Source organism: Manacus candei, unplaced genomic scaffold, assembly GCF_025592945.1.
Source record: "Manacus candei isolate 608988 ecotype Guabito, Panama unplaced genomic scaffold, ASM2559294v1 h1tg000166l, whole genome shotgun sequence".
Lineage (NCBI taxonomy): Eukaryota > Metazoa > Chordata > Aves > Passeriformes > Pipridae > Manacus > Manacus candei.
In genome coordinates, this window is record NW_026138214.1 from 509560 (window position 1) to 530313 (window position 20754).

General features: G+C 55.7%; 1 protein-coding gene across 15 annotated transcripts in view; it reads left to right on the top strand.

The window, feature by feature from the left end:
* The window catches only part of MEF2D (myocyte enhancer factor 2D), a 79118-nt gene that overhangs the window by 22617 nt on the left and 35747 nt on the right, over nt 1-20754 (top strand). For 10 of the 15 annotated variants that reach the window (XM_051773256.1, XM_051773269.1, XM_051773264.1 and 7 more), the window contains exons 2-3: nt 2570-2638; nt 20232-20526. In XM_051773256.1, the coding sequence (XP_051629216.1) occupies nt 20473-20526 (54 nt within the window). In that variant the 5' untranslated portion in view covers nt 2570-2638; nt 20232-20472. Of the gene's footprint in view, nt 1-2569; nt 2639-5468; nt 5610-5779; nt 6061-17909; nt 17987-20231; nt 20527-20754 lie in introns of those variants that run through there. The other 5 variants (XM_051773260.1, XM_051773258.1, XM_051773261.1 and 2 more) reach the window with 4 other exon arrangements.

Here is a 20754-nt window from a genome sequence, read left to right on the forward strand (position 1 = left end):
GGCAGATGTGTGACAGGGGTGAGAGCTGTGGGCTGTGTGGGGGCCATGGGGGCTGCTGGTGGCCCAGCCCGGCCCAGCCCCAGCCCCTCGCTGGGAGCTGGTCTCACAGAGCTGCAGCGGTGAGACGGTGACCTTTCAAAATACTCCAGAATCCAGAGTTTCTGGGAGCAGTGCTGGGATGGTCATCCACCGGGGCACAGGATGTGCATGGACAGACATGGGGAGATGGCAGTGCTGGCAAGTGGGGGCTTTGATCCTTTGCAGCAAAAAATGCTGCAAAAATGGGGTTTACTGGTGCTGGATGTACCACTGGGTCCAAAGAGCAGTGGCTTCTGCAGCTTGGCCGGGGTGTGAAGCAGCCCTGGAGCTGTGGGGCTGGAGAGGGTCGAGCCTTTGAGCTGGTGTCTGTGTGCACTGAGGGCTCCAGACTGTCACCCCATGCATGCTGTTCATCCCTGTCTTGGGTGACACTGGGGTGTGACCCTGCACTGTGGGCTAAACACCCTGAGACTGATCCTGGTCCCTCTGGAGTTTCTCACCTTGCCTTGCCCGAGTGGTCGGCAGAGGCACTGCCATTAGTTGTCATGATCTGGGGACTGTGACAGGGCCAAAGGCTGCGTGGAATTGGGTGTTGTCTGACAGTTGTTGTCCTGACAGCCTGGTGGGCTCTGGGAGCTGAGGATGTGGCTGCTGCCAACAACCAACCATGGGCAGTTCTGTCGGTGCGAGGGTCTGTGTGAGCAGTGACCGCGTGGCTGTACCAGCTGTCCCGTGGCACTCTGGGGATCCTGGAGCCCACGGAAACACACCCTCATGGCTTGTCTACCGGCGTCCCCCACGGAGAGGAACAACTCTGTGTACAGATATATGAGGTCTTGCTTGGCCAAGTGTCCCCCATTGCACCCCAGTGAGGTGGCAGAGCTGGCCTTGAGCCCCCCGAGGCAGGGGGGGTTCAGCTGCGCAGAGCAGAGCCAGCCTGGGGCAAACCTCAGCCACATCCTCCACCCAGCCTAGCCCGTGGTCCCTGGTCCCCGTGTGGCTCTGCCACCAGCCCTGCAAGGCACTGCTGAGACCAACAAGAGCTGCTTGGACACCGAGGGGGAGCTCAGAGGCTTGTCGAGAGTCCCTTTGCAATAAACACCAGCTTCCCTCATCCTGGCTGGGAGTGTGGCATTCGCAAGGTGGAGCTTCTTCTGTGGGTCCCCTTGTCCCCACGTGGTCGGTCATTCTGTAGAATGCTCTGTTTTATTCAGGGAAATAAAGAGGTGGTTCTGGGCAGCTCAACAGGTTGGTCTGGGCATTGACAGGTGCAAATGGGGCAGGAGCCCCACATCATTGTGCCCACTACTCCCCCATTGTGGAGGTGACAGTCAGACTCATCTGTTTGTCCTGATGAGAGAAACCTTGCGACTAGTCCATCTGGAGGACCCCAGATGATGTGGCATGATGTTGGAGGCTGGAAAGCTGCTTGCACCTCGGCTGTTTTGGGGTATCCCCTCTGCTCGGCTCCTTGGGAGCGAGGGGTAGGTGCAGCCCCGACTGGAGCCACACGCTCCTCACTCGGGCTTTGTTCAGGCTGAATTTTGTAATGCCAGGAAATGAGCTGGCCGTGGGAGGGGAGGCAGCCGGGGGAGGAAGGCTGGTTTTGTGGTTGGAGCGGAGGATGAGGACGCCGGAAAGCCGAGCACAATTCCTCGCTCTGTTGCAGGCACTGGGGGTGAGGTTGCAGCTCGGGAGCTGATGGTGTGTTCGGAAAGCGGGTGTTGGCCTCCATGCCTTGGTTTCCCTTTTGTTCAGCAATGCTCCTCTTGCAGGATTGTGCCCTGAGGATGGGCTCTGCACAGGGCAGGGGCTGTCCCACGTTGGATGGTGACGGCCACTGGTAGATGAAATGATGAGACTGGCTGAAGCCGCTGGGCTTTGCCCTGTGGGTCACCTCCTATCTCCCAGTGGCGAGTGGGATGAGTTCAGTAGCCACATTTCCTCTTGGGCCGTGGCAGTTTCTCCTCGGGTGGGCTGTGCTCGCTCTCCAGGAGGGTATCTGAGCACGCAGGTTGGTGCTTTTCCCTGTGGGATGTGTGTGAGGGTCTTCCCAGAAATCGCCGGTTCACCTAAAACCTTGAGTGACTTGCTGCTGGCCACGCTGCCAGCCTGAACTGTGTCCCTCATTAATGATAACTTTCGGTTTACCATTTGTTTCATTCCTGAACTCTTTTTAGCTACTTTCCCCATGTCTCCCTCACTCCTTTTCCCCCTTTCCTTTCACGGTCCCACAAGTTCCTGTATCCTGTCCCCACCTCGGACACTGGGATGCTCTCCATGCATAGCCTCAGTGCTCCTGGTTCCCTGCAGGCTCCCAGCCAGGTCCCACCCCACCTGTGTGGCCTTAGCAGTGATGCTCAGGTTCAGGGCAGCGAAGGAGGGGACCTGTGGCCAGGACTTCAACAGGGGACACTGGGAGCCCCTCACTGTCCCCTGTGGCCACCATGCCAGACAGATGGGGTGTGTGGGGAGCCCTGTCTTTGCCTCCATCCCCTAAGACTGATGGCTGCTCGCTTTGTCTTTGCAGTTGGATTGAGGAGTGGTGGCTGCAGCTCATCCTTGGCAGGAGCAGAAGATGCAGGAGGCTGCGTAGCAGGTACAGTGGAAATCCCAGCCTCTGGTCTCCTGCCTTCCCCCTTGGCTTCGCTTGCCAGGGACTGTGTTTCTGCAGGCTGGGGGCAAGCAGGGGGTCCCCACAGAGGTCACCCCAGCTGGGTGCAGCTCAGGGGCTCAGAATCCCACAGTGGTGCTGACCAGACCCTGCAGCCCTGCCCTGGTGGCAGGAGGAACAGCAGGTCCTGGTGCTGCAAGGGCACAGGGAATCCTGCCTGGCTGTGCACCCGTCACGTGCTGCCGCACACGGGGGTCCCAGTGAGTGGGACGGGGCAGCAGAGCCCCCAGAGCAGGGCAGGAAGGTGGCACCCAACAGTGGGTGTCACTGCTGTTCTCCAGTGCCCATGCTCCCCTTCGCTTCTCTGCCTGGCACAGCTCTGCTGAGTCCCAGCCATGGCCCCAGCAGTGATCTGGGACTCTCTGGGTTTTTTGCAATGCATCACTTTGTATCCGTGCAAAGGAGGGTTTTCCTGGCCTGGTTTCTCCTTGTGTGGAGGAGACATGTGGCTAAACCTGCTGTTATTTTGTCCCTTGCATTCCTCTGAAATAAGGTGCCCCTGGGAGAGGGCATCATGTCCAGGTTTTTTCCCTTCTCAACCTTCTTGGCCTGTTTATTGCTCTTACAGTAAATGTTTGCGTCTCCTGTGTCTGCAGTGAGGTTGTGGTACAGACACCACCGTGGGCCCAGTTTATGAGGGCTCTACAGTTTCATGTAATGCATCTTCTGTACCTGAGAGTAAAATCAATAAAAGGAAAGATTTTTAAAAATAATCTGCCCCCAGCTCCTGAACGGAGGGAGTTCTGTTGCCGCTGCTTAGTGAGCAGTTTTGTGGGGTTGTGATGGCTTTTTAGTGCCGGAGAAGGGGCAGGTAATTTATGTAGAGGCCTGATGCTGGGAGATGGGGACAGCATCGCTGCTTCCTCCGCAAGGTCAGCACCAAGGGCTTCATCTGCTGATAGAAACCAAGAGCAGCTCCCCAGCCTGGATCGGGGTGAGTGCAGCAGACAGGCCTCACTGTATCTCAGTGGTGCTCGGTGTGTGCCAGAGATGGGCCGTGGTGTGCTGGAGGAGAGCAGGGCTGGAGGGCTTGGCCGGGTCTGTCCTGCTGCAGCTCGGCCGAGCACGGTGTTGTGGGAGTGTTCCAGGGGGTGGTACAGGACCGTCTCTGGTCCACTCGCTCTGCAAACGTGTTTTAGTGCAGTGCATGACTACACGGAGCACTGTAGTGATGGGTCTGTCTGCTGTGGGGTGTGTGTGAGGGCAGGACCCTCCTTGGGTCCCAAGTACTGTGGTCCTGGTGCTCTGTGCATGTTCCTGTCCCCCAGCCCGGATGGTGGTGGGCGCTGGTAGGATCTCTCTGTAACTGTGTTCTCCCCCACATCATGGTTTGCTGCTGGAGACAGGATGCTCAGCTCCGCCGGCTCCATCCTGACCAGTGACAATGGCTCCTTATTTTTTAGGCTCACACAAATTCTTGTTTTTCGTTCGGCAGTGTCCTCCCATGAAGCCCCTCGCTGCCACTGGTGCCGGCACAGAGTTTTGAGGTGGGGAGGAGCAGTTTAGTGATTTCTGCCACTGCAGAACTGCTCACTCCGAGGAGCAGTGCAGCAAGTGGTGCGCTTAGGGAGGAGGATTTAGAAAAGCACCTCCAGGGACTGCTTTGAGACTCATCCCCTTCTCTCTGCGAGCAACAGGAGCCAAGCAATTAGAGGAGCAATATCGACCCAGCCTGGGAAGCGTGACACGGCCTGCACCGGGCGATTTAATCCCAGCGAAGCCACGTCCTTGCGTCCTGGACGTGCAGCATCGCTGCCCATGATCAATAGGCATTTTGTCTTTCTGAGGCCAGTCCTGTTTGAGGCACACCAGGAAAACCTTGTTCTGCAGCAGAAAACTCTTCTAGGGCCTGTGACCTTAATTGAATTGACTCTTTTATGTCCTGAAGACAGTCGCATCGTCTCACTGCAGCCATGCTCGGTAAATCATGTGTCCGTCCCCACATGCACACACCCCGGGGTCTGTACCAGCCTTGCTTCTCTCCTGATGAGATTTTGCAGCCTGAGGCTGATTTCCAGCTGCTTGGGAAGAGCCCTTGGGTCACCAGATCTGCTCCTCCACTGTCTGAGGCCTTGCCTGTGTTCTCTTGAAGGTTTAATGGTGGTGGAGACTGGAGTTGGCAGCTTCCAGGCTCCAGCCATGCTCGAGGTGCAAGTGTGCCACCTCGCCTGGCACTTGGCTCTTTGCATCTGGTGGGATCTTCCTTCTCTCTCCGGGGAGAGCTCATAAAAGCCAGCTGGTGGGCACACCAAAACCTAAACCTCCACTTCTTGCCCCTTTGGGACGTGGGATCCTGGATTTGGTAAAGCAGTGGGTTCCCGCTGCCTTTGTGGCAGCTGAAACGTGGCCGAGCTGCTGGAGGTCACCTTTCCAGTCCCTGCGGAGCCGGGCGGCCTTTCCTGGTCACGGCTCTGCCCTGCGCTTTGGGTTCTGAGCTCATCCGCTATTTTGCCACTGGCAGGGGAAAAAAAAAATGTCTTCAAAGCCCTTTTCCCTTGGGGAAAAGCCAACTTGGTCAGAAATGTCTGCGCAGAAATGTCATCTAACCCAGCAGCTGGCTCATCCTCCCCGGGGGTCCTACGGCGACCGTCCCCGCGTCCCCGGGTTTGGGGTGGTGGAGGAAGCGAGACCAGGGCGCTGTTTTTGGCAAGCTCTGGCCGCTCCCTTCCCCCCCCACGCTTCACCACCCCCTCCTGCCTCCGCATCTGCCTCTGCCCTTCAGCCGCCGCCGAGCGCCCCGGTGCCCCCCGGGCAGGGTCTGGAGGGGACTCGGGGGCCGGCCAGTGGCCTCGGCGGCGGTGACGGTGGCTCGGGCACGGCGGCTCCATCCCGTGTGCTTCCTCCCGGCCGCCAGCGCGCAGCAGCCGTGGAGAAGGACGCAGCCACCCTGTCTCCTGTAAGTACCTCTCACTCTTTCCACTGGAGAGTTAAAATTAGCAACTTCTTTTTTTAAAGCAGGCGTCGCTTTAAACCTCGCCAGCCCAACTGGGTTTCCTTTTATTCCCCCCACCCCCCCGCCCCCGGCTCCTTTTCTCTTGATTTTTTTTATTTTGTTGTTATTGTTGAACGTGTGCGTGCACTTTTCTCCTTTTTTATTTCTTTATTTTTTCCCCCCCTTCGTTTCGTTCCTTCCTTTTTTAAACACGGGTGACGCTGCAGTGTCGGTGCGGAGTTCGGAGCCAAATAAACAGCCCGGCGCACCCCCACCCCGATCGCCTTACAGAGCCTGGGGCAGAGCCCAGCGCCGAATTTAGACCCTTATCTATTGTCAGCCTCCGCGGTCGCCGCTGCTCTGCCAGGGGGGGTTGCCCCGGACCCCCCTGTTGCTTCTGACACAGATCCTCGATGTGAGTTTGCCTCTTGTTGTTTTCCCCTCTCCTTTGTGTTCGTGGTAAAGCACTGAAGTGCCCGTAAATCAGGACCCGTTGCTTTTATCGAGGGCTGCGTGGGCAGGGAAGGAGAGGGGGGGTCTGCGTGATGGGGGGTTCCCCTGCTGGAGAGAGGGGGGAAACTGAGGCACGGAGGAGGGGAGACAAGGCTCACCGACGGGGAGTGGGTGAGCCGGGATTTCCTCCTCTTAAAATCAAAACAAACATAGACAAGGAAGGAAAAGGCAGCAGGCGTGGGCTCAGATGCAGGATCGGTGCCTGTCCCGGGGGATGAATCCCTTTGGGAAGGTCGCGCTCACGGGTCCCCGGTGGCAGGGACGGTTCCAGGGGTGACACTGTGCGGGTGGAGGGTGCTGCGGCCGGAGCTCCGCTGCGCCGGGACGGGGCCGGCAGTTGGAAGTGGACGTCCCAGCCCGGATCTGCGAAAGCAAACAGGAAGGCGAGTGGGGAGCAGCTGCCGTGTTAACTCGGAGATTATTTATTGTGGTTCCTCTGAGGTTGGTACCGGGGGTTTTTAATACCCTCCTGCTCAGTGCCGGATCCTCTGGGCCGGGGCTGGATGCCCGGTGCGGCGGGAGCTCACACCGGCCACAGCGGAGGTGAGCCGGGTACCACGCACCGGGCATCAGGGGCGGCAGGAATGTCACACTGGGGCTCTCTCCAGTTCCTTCTCCTCCCTTGACTATTTCTTAAATGCTTAGTTTGCTCTAGAGCCCAACCTGGCCCAGGTGGAGGTGGTGGGGGTGGATGTGATAGGGCTGGGACCAGTGCTGGGCTTGGTTCATCCTAGAAAAAGTTTTCTCTATTCAATTTTTTTTCAGAGGTTTTTGTGCTGTTGCTGCTTTGGGGTGAGAGTTAATAATACTGATAAATTGCTTATCCACGCCTGTGAAAATGGAGATGTGGAGCCTGTAGGAAGGGGGTCAGCATTCTTCAGAAGTACTTTTAGTGTTTCCCTCCCAAGAGGGAGGGAAAAGTGTTTCCCTTCCCAGGTGTGCACTGCCCTGGCTCTGATGCTCATGGATGGCTTGAACACAACCAGGACTGGAGGCTAAACTGCACTTTGGGCTAAACACAACCCTTTACCCATCACTGGGGGTAGATGAGGCAGGTTCTCCCCTCTGCTTGACTTGGGGGAACTTGTCACAGGATGGTCCCTGTTGTTGCAGGAGCTACTACAGGGTCCTGGAACCTACTACAGGGGTTTGGAACCAAGTGGCTGCCCCAATACTGCCCTGGGCTGCAGAGCCCTTTTCTCCTCCTCCTCCTCCACCTCCTCCTCCTTCTCCTCTTTTGGGCAAACAACCCATCAGGGCAATTATTTATTGACACAGTTTTACATCCCCACCCTTCAGCAAAACTTTTGACTGAAGTATTTTCATTTCTACCTGCAAACTTGTGCCTCACTTTTTCTCTTCCCCCCCCCTTTGCATATATGCGTAAGAAACTGCCTTATTTGAGTTTTTTTCCTAGTATTTACCCTTTTCCAAGAGGGATTGTGGCTGATGTTTATCCGTGACACTCCTGCACTCATGATGGCTCTGCCCTTGGGATACATCTCCTCTGTGCTGCAGGAGCATCCCAGTGGCTTTGCTGCCATCCCTCATAATCCAGCTGGAACCCATGACCAAGCTGTTGGCCTGAGCCATAGCCGTGCACCAGCGGTGCTCCAATGTGGGACTGTGGAGTGTACCAGACCTGGGTGCTTCTGGAAGGTGCCAAATCTTGACATTTTCAGCAGTGGCTGGGCATCCCCATTGCTCTCCTGACCATTTCCCCCATGGTTTGCTGGGATGTCCTTGAGGGGCACATGGGCAGCGTCCACACCCCCAAAGCACAAGGCTGGTCAAAATAGCACCCTTCTGGCACTTGGCTTTTGGTGCAGCTGCAGAGAAGGGCTCAACTTGTCGGGGACCTTCCCCCCACCTAAATCCTCCTTGCTGAAACACAGGCTTTGGGGTTAAAAAATTCCCTTTTAAAAACAGAATGCTTTTCCCCACTGTTCCTGGAGGTTGTGTGCCGGGATGAGCTCTGGATGAATCCGTCTCTCTCTAGTGGGAACCATCACCCGGTGGGTCTGTCTGCGGCTGCCACTGTTGGCCACGGGGCTGGCAGACCTCGTGGCCTCACTGTGGTGGCCTGGCTGCTGCCAGGGAGCAGAAGGACAGGATTTGTGCACCTGGGCCTAGAATGTGCATCCTGTGAGTGAGTAGCAACAGCTGAGAGCCAGCTGTCCTGAAGGATTTCGGCTGCCTGATGAGCCGGAGCCGGATCCTCACCCCTCCGGCTTACTGGCATTCAGCTCAGGATACATGTGGGTGCAAGCTGTGTCTGAGCTGGGGAGCGGGGCTGGATCCTGGCCTGGCTGACAGCAAAGCCTTTGGGCACAGTGGGCATCCCCTGGTCCCAGCAGCCAAGGGTCGTGCTGGGGACAAGGGGCCCTGATCTGGTTTGTGCCCTCCTCCCCACCCTGGCTTTGGCTGCAGCAGCTCTGGGCACCCCAGGTTGCTCCAGTGCCTGGGCTCTGGATGAGGAGTGCTGGTGGTGGCTGATGTTATTTGTGTGCCAGGAGACGCCGCGTTTTCAAAGCAGCGCAGGGGAAGAGGAAGTTAGACCCGTTTTTGCCATGGAGCATCTTGTCCTGGTTCCTTCTGTTTGCTTAGAGTGAGTTCAGTTTGGGTTTGGTGGCAGCCGGACCGCAGCCCCTGGGCATCGGTGGCTCCTCCTCTCACACTTGGGCTGTAGATCTTGGAGCCAAGCGACAGCTTCTCATGCCCAGGGCCTTGAACCCAGATAACCTAGCGCTGGCTTTGGGCCTTTGTTTCCTTTATTCACTGAAATAGCACTGTCTGGTGGTGAGCTCCCAGGTGTTGGATGGCAGTGCACTCTGAGTGTGATCCTGTGGCTACAGACCAAAGTGGGGTTTTGGGAATGTGTAAAGGTGGATCGGCATGTCCACCTCTGAAAAAAGCAGATAGCCAGGATGACAATTTTTGTGGGTTTGTTTCCAGGCTGGAAGTGCCAGGGACAGGTCGGAGCTGTGATAGTTGAATCTCAGCATTGGGATGCAGGCAGAAGCCTGGTCTTGCCCATTCCTAGTGGTGTTGGCCCAATCTTTCCCATTTATCACTCCAAGGGACTCTGGTGAGCTCTGCTGCAGCATCACCCTCCCAGTAATCAGCATTGCCATATCACAGACAAATTAAGCTCTTTTGCATCTTATCCTTCTCATGGTCAAGTGGAGCTGGTGACCACTGTCTCCTTCCCCAGTGATGGGAAGCTTCTGGCTTCTTCACCAGCTCCTCCACACTCCAGATGAGTCATGGATCCTGCAGTCCCCAAGAAACCTGGTGCTTCCTGCCCAGGAGCTCAAGATGTAAACCCTGATGGAGAGCAATATCTGCTTCTCTGCTGTCTCCATATCTTTGGACCCGACGGAAGCGACAGTTGCCTTGGGCATGGATGCAGTCAGCAGTCACTAGATGCAAATAAAATCAGCAACCTCGTGACTTTGGTCATTGCAACTGTTACTCACCAGTGCTTGAGGGTGAAAAACCAACAAAGAAGTGGTTTTGGGAGGCCGGTTTGAAAGATCTTGGTGGCCCTTGGGAAAGGGCTGAGTCTTTGGGAGCAGCGCTGCCGAGGTCACGCACTGGGAGGGAGGATCGTGTTAGAGGGCTGAGCTCTGAGGTGGCAACTGTGGGCCTCTGTCCTCTCAACAGCCCTGGCTCCCAGACTGAGCCTGCACTGGGCTTTGGGTACTGGAGGATCTGCAAAGCTGCTCTGGGGTGTCCCTTCCTGGTTGGGGACAGGGCACGGGGTCCCTGAAAGTGGGGCTGGGCTGGGGATGGAGATGAAGACAGGCTGAGAGAGCTGGGGCTGTTCAACCTGGAGAAGGGAGGGCTCTGAGGAGACCTTAAAGCCCCTTCCAGTGCCTAAACGGGCTCCAAGAGAGCTGGAGAGGGACTTTGAACAAGGACCTGGACAAGGGCCTGGAGTGACAGGAAAAGGGGAAATGGCTTCCTACTGCCAGAAGGCAGGGTTAGATGGGATATTGGGATGAAACTCTTGGCTGTGAGGATGGTGAGGCCCTGGCCCAGGTTGCCCATAGAAGCTGTGGCTGCCCCTGGATCCCTGGAAGTGTCCAAGGTCAGGTTGGATGGGGCTTGGAGCACCCTGGTGTAGTGGAAGATGCTCCTGCCCGTGGCAGGGAATTTGGAACTACATGAGCTTTAAGGTCCCTTCGCACCCAAACAATTCTAGGATTCCATGATTTGTACCACGCTGCTCTTGGGCAAAGGGACGGTGACAGCAGGATGCTCCAGGCTGGCTGCAGAGGACACATCCCCAATCCCCGTGCCATTGACATGGGAGGGAAGAGCAGTGTTTCCTCTGGGACAGTTTCACTTTCTGCCGGGCTGCCCGTGGATTTCCATTGCTCTCGTGGATGGCCCGGAGCAACAGTCAGGTCTCATGGAATTTCCCCTGGGTAAAACCCACCATGGGAGAGAGTTGTCCCCTCTGCTGCTGGGGGAAATCCTGTCCCCTTCATGGAGAGCCCCTAAATTCCCTGCAGGGAGGGTTTTGCCCTGATGCTGCTGAGCTGCCCCTGGGAGCCTCACTGGGTCGCAGTGGTGGGATCCTGCCCCCTGTGTGTGAGCTGAAGGCAGTGGTTGTCCCCCTTTGGCCTGTTGTGTTTTGGGACTCGCAAGCCATCGATGTCCTTGGTGACCATAGTGGTGACGGTGACCACCGTGAGGGTGCTGGCAGCAGGATCCTTGCTGGGCTGCACCGGGGCATGGTGCACCCTTGGGATAGGGGTGGTGTTGGGAGTGTGGGGAGCCTTGGCTGCACCCACTCCCCAGGTCTGCACCTTGCCATGCTGTTCATTGACAGAGAAAACCCCTCAAAGTGAGACATTGCTGCCATTGGGCACTGAGGCTCATCCTGGGCTCAAACCCCCCACCCCAGAGGGGGAGGCAGCTCTGTGAGCAGCAGAACTGGGTGGACTCAAAAACTGTAGCGACATCCACTCTCTCCATCCCTTCCCTTTCCTCCATGTGGCCTCAACACCAGCAAAGTCCCCTCTATGGGGCTGGTTTGGGGTGGAGAGCTGCTCCTACTCCCCACCGGTGTGGGGATGGCTGTGATGGCCTCCAGATTTATGAGCGCAGGATCCGACCCCAAATTCAGCTCCCTCTCCTTCTCACTCTTTTTTTTTTAATGAGTCAACCTCTCATCTGTCATATTAAACCTCCTCATTACCAGGTATCTAAATTTTGCTCTGACAATAGTGACAGGGGAAGCTGCGATCTCATTGCCACGGCGCGGGGCTCTGGGGAGCTGGCAGGTGGTTATTTCATGCCCTGCAGGGAGCCGTGGGGGTGGGCGACGGAGCCGGATAATGGGCTCTCGCTTCCCATCATTTAGAAAACTCTACTTAGTGTAGAGGGGAAAATTACCCCCAGTCTCCAGCTCTGGAGCTGGTTATGGATAACCATGGGGGAAGGGGAATGGTTTTTGGAGGGTCTGGCTGCTCCTCCCCTGGGGGTGTAGGGTGGTTTGGGATGAAGGGGTGGGATGGGCATGGAGGATGGATGGGGGCCAAGGGTGGGTGGGCATGAGGGTGGATGGGGATAGAGAGTGGATGGGGGTGGAAGGGGATAAAGGTGACCGGGGACGAGGATGGATGCGGATGGAGGGTAGATGGGCATGGAGGTGACAGGGCTACCCTGTGCAAGCAGTTGGTCCCAGCCAGGGAAGGGAATGCTGTACCCGTATGGGGGTGCCCCAGCCTGCTGTGCACACCCAGGGAAGCCACTGAACCACCTTGGAGACCAGAGCCAGGCTCGGGGTGATGAGTGACCCCCGCTGCGAGGATGCTGCTGCCAAGGTCGCTGCTCAAGGTCATAGGACTTTTCTGGCAGCTGCATCAGCCTTTGGTTGCTGTTCCCAGGGTGCTTTGAAGGTCACTTTAGCAAGGGGCTGTCTGAGCCCTCCATTTTAACACTGAGCCTTGCAGCAGCTCGTCCCTGCTAGTCCCTCCCTGCAGCATCTCCCTTCAGGAGAGAGGACCAGCTGCCACCCTGGGAAGCTATGTGGCATGAGGGGCTGCAAGTCCCTGCTTGTCCTGGTCCTGTGGGCTCTTCCTCCTGGAGGCCACGTCCTCACCTTGGCATGCGGTGACAATGGTTCCCTGGTTGACTTTTGGCCAAGGGCCACAGGTTTGCCAGTGACCTCACCCAGGGCTCCTGCCCAGCCTCCCTTTCCCATGTCTCCTCCAGCCTCTGCTGGCTCTGGACACGCTGGTGGTGCAGAGGTCACCAGCTGTCCCTGCTGCCACCCAGCCTCTGCAGAACACATCCCCAGCCTGGGACGTGCTCCTGGTGTGGTGGATGTGATGGCCTCCCTGTGGCGTGGGATAAAACCGTGGGATTTGGGGTGCAGGGGACCAGGGTGCCTGGTTTGGGTGCTGCCTCCAGTCCTCGCTGGTGCTGACACTCTTATTGTGGGTGTTGTCTGGGTCCACACTGGCATACGAGCTGCAGGGGAAGAGAAGATCAACCCTGGTTTAATAATTTCCCCTAAATCCTTTCTTTCACCCGCCCTTGCACAGCAAATGCTGGTTCTCCAGCATCGTGTCAGGGCTGTGCTGTTCCCCAGCCTCTGCCGGGCTTGGCACCGCGCGAGGTTTTGTTACAGCTCAGCGGAGCTGGTTGCGCGGTTGGCATCTGCTTTTCTCCAGAGAGTGCCTGAATCTGGGTCAGGAATATATGTGTCTTTTTCAAATTCCTTGGGGGCCTGACTGGATCCAGCCTCGCTCCTGCTCCCCTCAGCTCCCAAGGTTTGTACCTGCAGCTGGCGGGACCGATCCTGTGCAGGCAGGAGGAGCCGAGTTTGGCGCCCATCTCGGGGAAATCGGGGCCCTGCCGCGGGCATGAGGTGTGCAGGAGGAGCTCTGCTTTGGCACCTACCAGGCAAGTGGGATTTAGCCCCAGGGAGGGTCAAGCAGCCACATTTCCGAGCGGGAGGTTTGCTCTGGAGCCGTGTTTCAGACGCCTTCCTCTCCCCTCCCCCTGCCTGCATCTGGAGGCTCGACACAGGAACCCAGATAGCATCATCCTGAAACCAGAATAGAAGCCTTGGAGGAGACTTGAGCATGTTTGTGCGGTTTTGATCTCGGTTTGTAGATAAAGAGGTGCTAAACAATGCTAAGCTGCCGAGTTGGAGTCCCTCACGGTGTGTGCAGCGGGGCTGACGAACTCGATGGCAGCTGCCTGCTGCCCTGCTGGGGACATCCCCAGGCAGGTACCGCGTTCCTCCATGGGGCCACATCCCTCCAGGGTGCCACATCCCTCTGCTGGGGCTGCTTCTGCCAGTGCTGCCCCCCATCCCGCAGCAAAGCCAGCTCGGGGTGATGGCTGGCACCACGCGGGTGCCTTTGCTGGAGAGGAAGACCAATGTTAACATGGGTACAGGCACTGCATTTTAGGGAAGAACGCTTTTCCTCCTCTGCAGAGGAGAAGGAAGTCAGTCCTGCAGATCCAGAAACCACCAAGAAGGAAACTAAAAGTCCTTGGTGTCAGCATGGAGGATATGTTAAAAAAACAACAATTAACTCACAAAAGGCAGCGAGAAAGGAAACAGGAAGGCAAGAACTGCAGTTAAACAGGCGGGTTCAAGAGGTGACTTGAGCTAAATCCTCGTCCTTAAGGGAAAGGATCCAGCCCTGGTCGTGGGTGGGGAAGTGACTCCGTCAGTCTGTGCGAGTGCAGGACTCGGTAGCCTCGAGCCGAGGCTTGGAGCTGTGGCTGCTGCTTTATTTGCAATTGCTTTTATGGCTCTTTGGAGCTGGTGGGGAGTCAGAGCTGTGCCGGGGGCTGCCGGGGCAGGGCAGCCACACTGCACCTCAACTCAGCCGCTCCTCCTGATAAGAGCTGCAGGTTTGTGGCAGGGAGCAATGCAGCAGGGCAGGGGGGCTGCTCTTTCTTAAGTATCATTGCCACCTTGAGAGCATCACTGCTCCCTCCCTTTGCTTGGCCCTTTCTCCCACACCCCAGCACAGGGTGGTGAAGGGCTCGGCAGTGGCTCGGCGTGGTGGGTGTAAACCACTTCCCATGGCAGGCCGAGCTCGTGGGCTGGTTTGCAGCACAGAAATCCAGCACTGTCATGGGCTCACCCCCACAGCGTGGGCAGCAGATGAGGGGGGGATTCTGCCCCTCTGCTCTGCTCTGGTGAGACTCCACTGCAGTGCTGCCTCCAGCCCTCCAGCACAGGGAGAATGTGGAGCTGCTGGAGTGAGTCCAGAGGAGGCCTTGGAGATCCTCTAAGGGCTGGAGCCCCTCTGCTATGGAGAGCTGGGATTGTTCAGCCTGGAGAAGAGTCCTATGACACCTTAGAGCCCCTTCCAGTGCCTAAAGGGGCTCCAAGAAAGCTGGAGAGGGGCTTTGGACAAGGGTCTAGAGTGACAGGACAAGGGGGAATGGCTTCCCACTGCCAGAGGGCAGGGTTAGATGGGATATTGGGAAGAAATTCTTGGCTGTGAGGGTGGTGAGACCCTGGTCCAGGTTGCCCAGAGAAGCTGTGGCTGCCCCTGTATCAAGTGTTCAAGGCCAGGTTGGATGGGGCTTGGAGCACCCTGGTGTAGTGGAAGGTGTCCCTGCCCATGGTAGGGGAGTGGGACGAGATGAGCTTTAAGGTCCTGTCCAGCCCAAACTGTTCTACAGTTCTGTAACACCCTGCACCTCGTACCCCATGTACCCACTGCCTGTGTGCTGAAGCTCTCTTGCAATGACCCTCCCATGGAGATGCTGCAAGACAGGGACATGTTATTGCAGTAACTTCTGTATGTGAATAAACCCTGAGGCCCCCCCCCCCGAATATGTTGGTCCCGCTGGGCTGGGGTCAGTGATTTCAGTCCTGTTGGGTGCCCTGTGCCTTGGAGGGGGGTACGCGGTGGGGAAGACCCCATCTCGCTGCATTCAGACCCGTAACTCTCAGCCAGCCCTTTGACTTGATGGAGCCAAGTAAGGACAAACCCATCTTTGGGAGAATTCCTGCAAATCCTGGGTAAAAGGTGGATTAATCCTACAGTGAAAGCATTGGGTGCCTGGGCAGAGCAGGTGCTGAGTTGGGCTGTGCTCTGCCTGTCACCTGGATTTCTCCCTCCAAATTGGGGCTTTCTGTGCCATGATCAGACATCCTCCCATTCACCTCGTCCATCAGATGAGCTGCATCTTCACAGGACAGTGTTTTCTTTCTTTCCCTTTTCCATCCTTTCTTTACCCAAGCTCCGACTGTCCTTTGAAGCTGCTTTTGCAGGTTTCCTCACAGCCAAGGACGTCCCCATGGCGCCAGCCCTGGTTTGGGGATGGAGATGGGGGAAACGTCCCTTGAACCAGTGCCATGTTGAACCCATCCCAGTTTTGCTGTCACCCGTGTCGCTGGCTCTGCTGTGTGTTTCTGCACAGGCACGAGTGGACTGGGGAGCGTGGTGCCACACGCCGGGAAAAACAAAGAGCTCCAAAGGCAAATACATTTTTGGAAAGGATGCGTTTATTTCCCTTTATTTATCTTCCTAAAGCTTTTGGATTCATCTTTTTGATCTTCCCCCTGCAGCTGCACGGCCAAGGTTTGGTTTATCTCAGCTGACATTGTGCTGAGAGCACACGGCTTTGCAAGGTGGGCATTAAGGAAGGGCAGCTGAATTCCTTTGGCCTCGAGAGGAGCAGTGTGTTGTGCTAACTTTAGTAAGGAGCAACTAAAAAGAGATGCAATAAAAGTATATTAAAAATAGCAAATGGCCATAGAAAGTGGATCTGAGACTTTGAGTGTCCCTGCTCAGAAACGTGGGGCTGTTCAGGAGGAATGGAAAAGTGACAAATTACAGAGCGGTGCAGAGCACCCCACTGCTTGTGCAAAGCCAAGGTGAAGCCACTTAGAAACAGGTAGAATAGATCAGAAAAATGTAGGTAAAAAAATACAGAAATAGAGACTTAGAAGAGTTATCAGCTCCCCTGTGTCCCCCAGCTCTTGGAGCTGGGGATACAGCCCCCCAAATTCCTTGTTTTGTAAAAACATCTCCCAGCTGACATTCCTCTTTGCTTTTTCTTTCTTCCCCCATTTGCAAAATGCTAACTCTGCTCCCTCGCCCGTCTCTCCAATTTGGAGCAATTTACTGGGAGCCGGGGATGAATTACTCAGCACAGAGTTAACCAGCACCTGCTCGGAGTTAATTGGCATGTGTGCTAATTGCTGTGATAGTCACACTTGTGCGAGTGCGGGGGGTGGGGGTGGTGGAGGGCGGGGGGTGATGTGCAGGCGCTGGCGGCTGCCTCTTCCCAGCGCTTCTCGCTGCCTCCCCGGGGCGATGCTGAATTCCCTGATCCTCGCCGAGATTCCCTGGGGCGGAAGAGGGACAGGGTGGCTTTTTGCCGGTGCAGTGCCAGTGGTTTGCTTTCCAGCAGGTTTGTAGGTCCCTTTCGATGCCCTTGGACCTTCCTCGTCAGGCTGTAGCGTTTTCCTTGGAAAACCAGGCTCAGAAGGAAGCTGCTATCTGAGAAAGAACATGTTTTAATGACTGGGGTTATTGTGTTGAATAAAATCACCTGAGACCCCAAAGGTTGAAAGTTATTTAGGAGCTCAGCTCCTTTTAACAGTCCTGTGCTCCGGGTGCTTCTCTATATACACGTTCAGGTGCTTAAATTCCACCTGATCATGGAGGGGAGGAGAGTCATGGGTGATCCCGATGCCTCGGGTTGGGCAATCAGGGACACAGAGCAGTTTGGTGGTGAAGGAGAGGGAGCTCCAGGGGCAAAGGGGGTGCTCCTGGGTTGGGGCTGAGCCGGCAGTGGCAGTGCTGGCATGGGGGGCAGGAGGAACAAAGGCAGCTCTCCAGGTTTCTTGCACTTCCAGGTGCTGATCAGAAACTCAAGCCTGTGGTTGGACTTTCTGAAACAGCCACCCGGGCAGGAAACGTGAAAATACCTGGGTTTAAAAATATGGTGGGGAAAAACCCCCAACCTAAAAACAAATAAACCCACCCCCAAACCCCAACTCCAACACCAGGAGCATAAAGAGAAAAGGGAGGAGTTTGAAATCCCCTCTGTAGGGTGCATTTGGAGGGCAGCAAACATGCCTTGCTCTTCTTCATCCCTCCTCTTTGTCCCATCTGATGGTTGCCCTTGCAATGGGGTGTTTTCCTTTCCGTGCAGGGGAGAAGGATCAAGAGCATCACATGGCAGCTCCTTTTCTCCCCATGATGATGAGCAAGAAACTGTTAAGTTGCCTTTTTCTTGTGGAGAACTTTACCCAGTGGCATGAGCAAACCCTGAGGCTGGGACAGCGGTCCCCATCCAGCCGAGGTGCTGAGGATGCAGGATTTGGGATTCAGAGCAGCAGGAGGAATCTGATTTGGTGGTTGAAAAAGGGGATTTGAATTGAAACACTTGGGGTTTATTTGTGGCCCAGGGAGGGGAATGTGGTTTGAATCCTGCTGCTCCCATGCAAGAAGAGTCGGCTCGTGCAGAGGTCAGGGCAGGCATGAGCAGCATTGGGATCTTCTCATCCCTACAAATATCCCATCTCTTTTTGAGCACTCTGGAGCTTTTGGCTGCAATAGCATCCTGTGAACAAGTCCCACAACGAAATTGTGTTAAAATATGTTTCCTTTCACTCAGTTTAAATTTACTGCCCGTTGTTCTCCAGTGTTTATTGTTGCTTCTGGAGAGTTCCTCTCTGGTTTGGACAGTAAATCCGCTGTCTTTCAGAGGGTTTCTCTGTCCAAGAGCTGCAGCACTCGGAAAGAATTAGCATCTTGCCCTGGGTCCGGATGTGGAGCTGTTGCTACTTGGTGCTGCTGCTGGCGGTTTTGAAGATGCTGAAGGTGAATATTTTTCAGCCAGTTTAAAGAAATGGCATCTCTGAAGGGAAAAGTGGCAAAGCAAACCCGGCAGAAGTTTTCTCCTCTGCCAAAGTTCTCTGTGCATGCAAAATGCTCACCTTGGCCTCAAGCCTTGCGCTGTGGACTCTGTCCCGTGAGGCCTCACAGTGAGGGAAACACTGAGCTGACACTCCAGGTGGATGTAACAAAAGTCCTCATTTTCCTTTTAACTCTTCTCATATCACCAACCTTTGAGGGATAATCTTGTGGCAGCCCAGCACCTGCATTCCCTGCTTGCTGGTGCCAGCCAGGGCAGTGGTGCTCTGGAACTGGCAATGCTCTGGGACCAGTGATGCTGTGGACTGGTGATGCTGGGGCACTGGTGATGCTCTGGGACTGGGAATGCTCTGGAACCAGTGATGCTCTGGGACTGGTGATGCTCTGGGTCCAGCAGTGCTCTGGAACTGGTGATGCTCTGGGGTCAACGATGCTCTGGGACTGGCAATACTCTGGGACCTATCTTTTTGAGGCTGCCCACAGAGGGACAGGGAGCTGAAGGACATCCCTGGCACTGCTTCAGCATCCCCCGTGGTGACAGTGCTCCTCACAGCCGGACGGTCCCTCCCATTTGCTGCTGGGAGGGAAACACTCACCAATTTTGAGAAATAATGGTCCAAGCAGCAAATGCCATCCCTATATGGTCTGTCCTTGCAAAGAGTCTTCCTGGTGGGATTTACAAGGGAAAAAAAAAGCAGGTTTTGCTGCCCTTTGTCTCTGCGGTCTCCTTCCTGTACTTCCTCTTGCGCATCCTCCCTGAAGGGCAAATGGTGGATTTTGGGGGTGGGGGAAAACAAGTCTCCCCATTCTCCTCTGGGCTGCTTAAACCTGCACTAAACCATAAAAGATGGTGCACGATGAATAATTTTACCGAAAAAAAAGATTAAGTGACTCACGTGACTCAATGAACCCCAAAAACAAGTGTGGAAGTGAGACCATCAGGGCTTGTTTGTTGTTGAAACATGGTCTGATGAGAGGGCAGAGGACGGGGCCAAGGTCCCTGGGGGCCTTCAATGGGGCCTGAGGGGGCTCTAGGGTGGGAGAGGAGCAGGAGGAGCTCAGTCAGGGTTGGCTGCGGCTGCTGCAGTGCATTTGGGATGAAGGGATGGAAGAAAAAGCTTTTTTTTCATGCTTTTTGTAACAAGACCAAGAGCTGGGGACTGCCAAGTCAAGGCAGATAGGAAGCTATTTTGGGACTGGCTTTTCCCTCTGTCTGGGTCTTGGCACAGGGCACCTCGCCTTAAATGCAACGTTATCACTGCTGTTATCCAGCCGCTCGCAGAGAGAGCTGGGAGGAAAACATACCTGTGCAAAATGAACTGGCTGAAGTTCCCTCTTTGTCCCCCTCGCTGCACTGCAGCACATGCTGAGAAATGGGGGTGAAATGGGGTTGGGAGGCACCTCTCTCTCAGGAGGTGCCCTGGTACATCTGGATAGAGCCTCTGGCATCAGGGGATGCAGGTGCCCAGGGGGGCTGAGTCCCTGCCCTGTGATCTGCTGTGGGATCCCAGAGTGAGGCTGGAACCATGTGGATGCTCTAGGATCTGTGGACTCACCCCTTTGGGAGAGCTTAGGGCACAAGATACCCCCAAGTCAATCCACACACCCCCCAGATCAATGGAAACATCCAGTGTCTGGCTGTGGCTGAGCTCAGTGGAAGGCCAGGCTGTCTCAGCTACCTTCAGAGTCTTCCTTTCTCATAAGAATTAGGTTTCTGTGCCTGGTTATAAGGTTTTTTTAAGTAATCAAATAAAGATATTTTAAAATTCCAAATTGAAGATTAGTGCAGAAATTGGAGACGGATTTAAATTGCCCGAGCTAATCACCAGCCACTCGACTACTTATGACTTTATTAAGAGAAAAAAAAAGTCTGGAGTGTCACAGAGGAATAATGATTCATGGGCGCGTTGCTGCCGTCTCCTCCTCCTCCCTGAGCATCGCCATGCCCGGCCCACACGTGTCCTGTGGCGCGGGTGCTCTTGGGCTCCATCCTTGGGGTTCTTCAAGACCAGGTTGGATAAATCCCTTTGCTGCCTTTCTGGCCCCAGAGCCGAATGGGAGGAAGGACCAGAGACCCCCATGGCCTGGGGAGTGGGATCCGCACCGGCGGAGGGAGGATGCCGGGAGGGCACTGGGTCCTGGATGCGGTTTGGGAACAGACTGGCTCACTCCTGTCTCTCTCCTTGTGCAGGTTTCTGAGCAGCTGCTGACGGCTCAGCCCCGCTGGATCCGGCCGCACACGAGGGTACCATGAACTGAGCACGGAGACACCCAAAACTCTCTTTTTTTTTTTGTTTGGCTTTTTTTGGGTTTGTTTTCCACCCGTGAAAAAAGCCCCTCGACGCTCTTTAATGAAAGCGTTTTGAAGCGGGTTACTTCTCCCCTCCCCTGAGCCGAAGTCGTCCCGGGTGCGGTGAGGATTTCCAGAGAAGATGGGGAGAAAAAAGATCCAGATCCAGCGGATCACGGACGAGCGCAATCGGCAGGTCGGTGCTGCCCCTCCTCGCCCCTTCTCCTCCTGTCCCGGCGGGGATTTTAGGGGTTCTGTTTCAAAACGACCCATTTCCATCTCATTCTGGGCCACTGATGCTGTTTTATTCCCAACCCATGAAATAAGCAGATGGGTGAGACTCGGCGCTGGGGTTGGATCCAGGCAGATCCCAGAACCAGGCAAAAAGCCCCGTTGCACCACGGCCCCCACCCAGGCGTTGCTC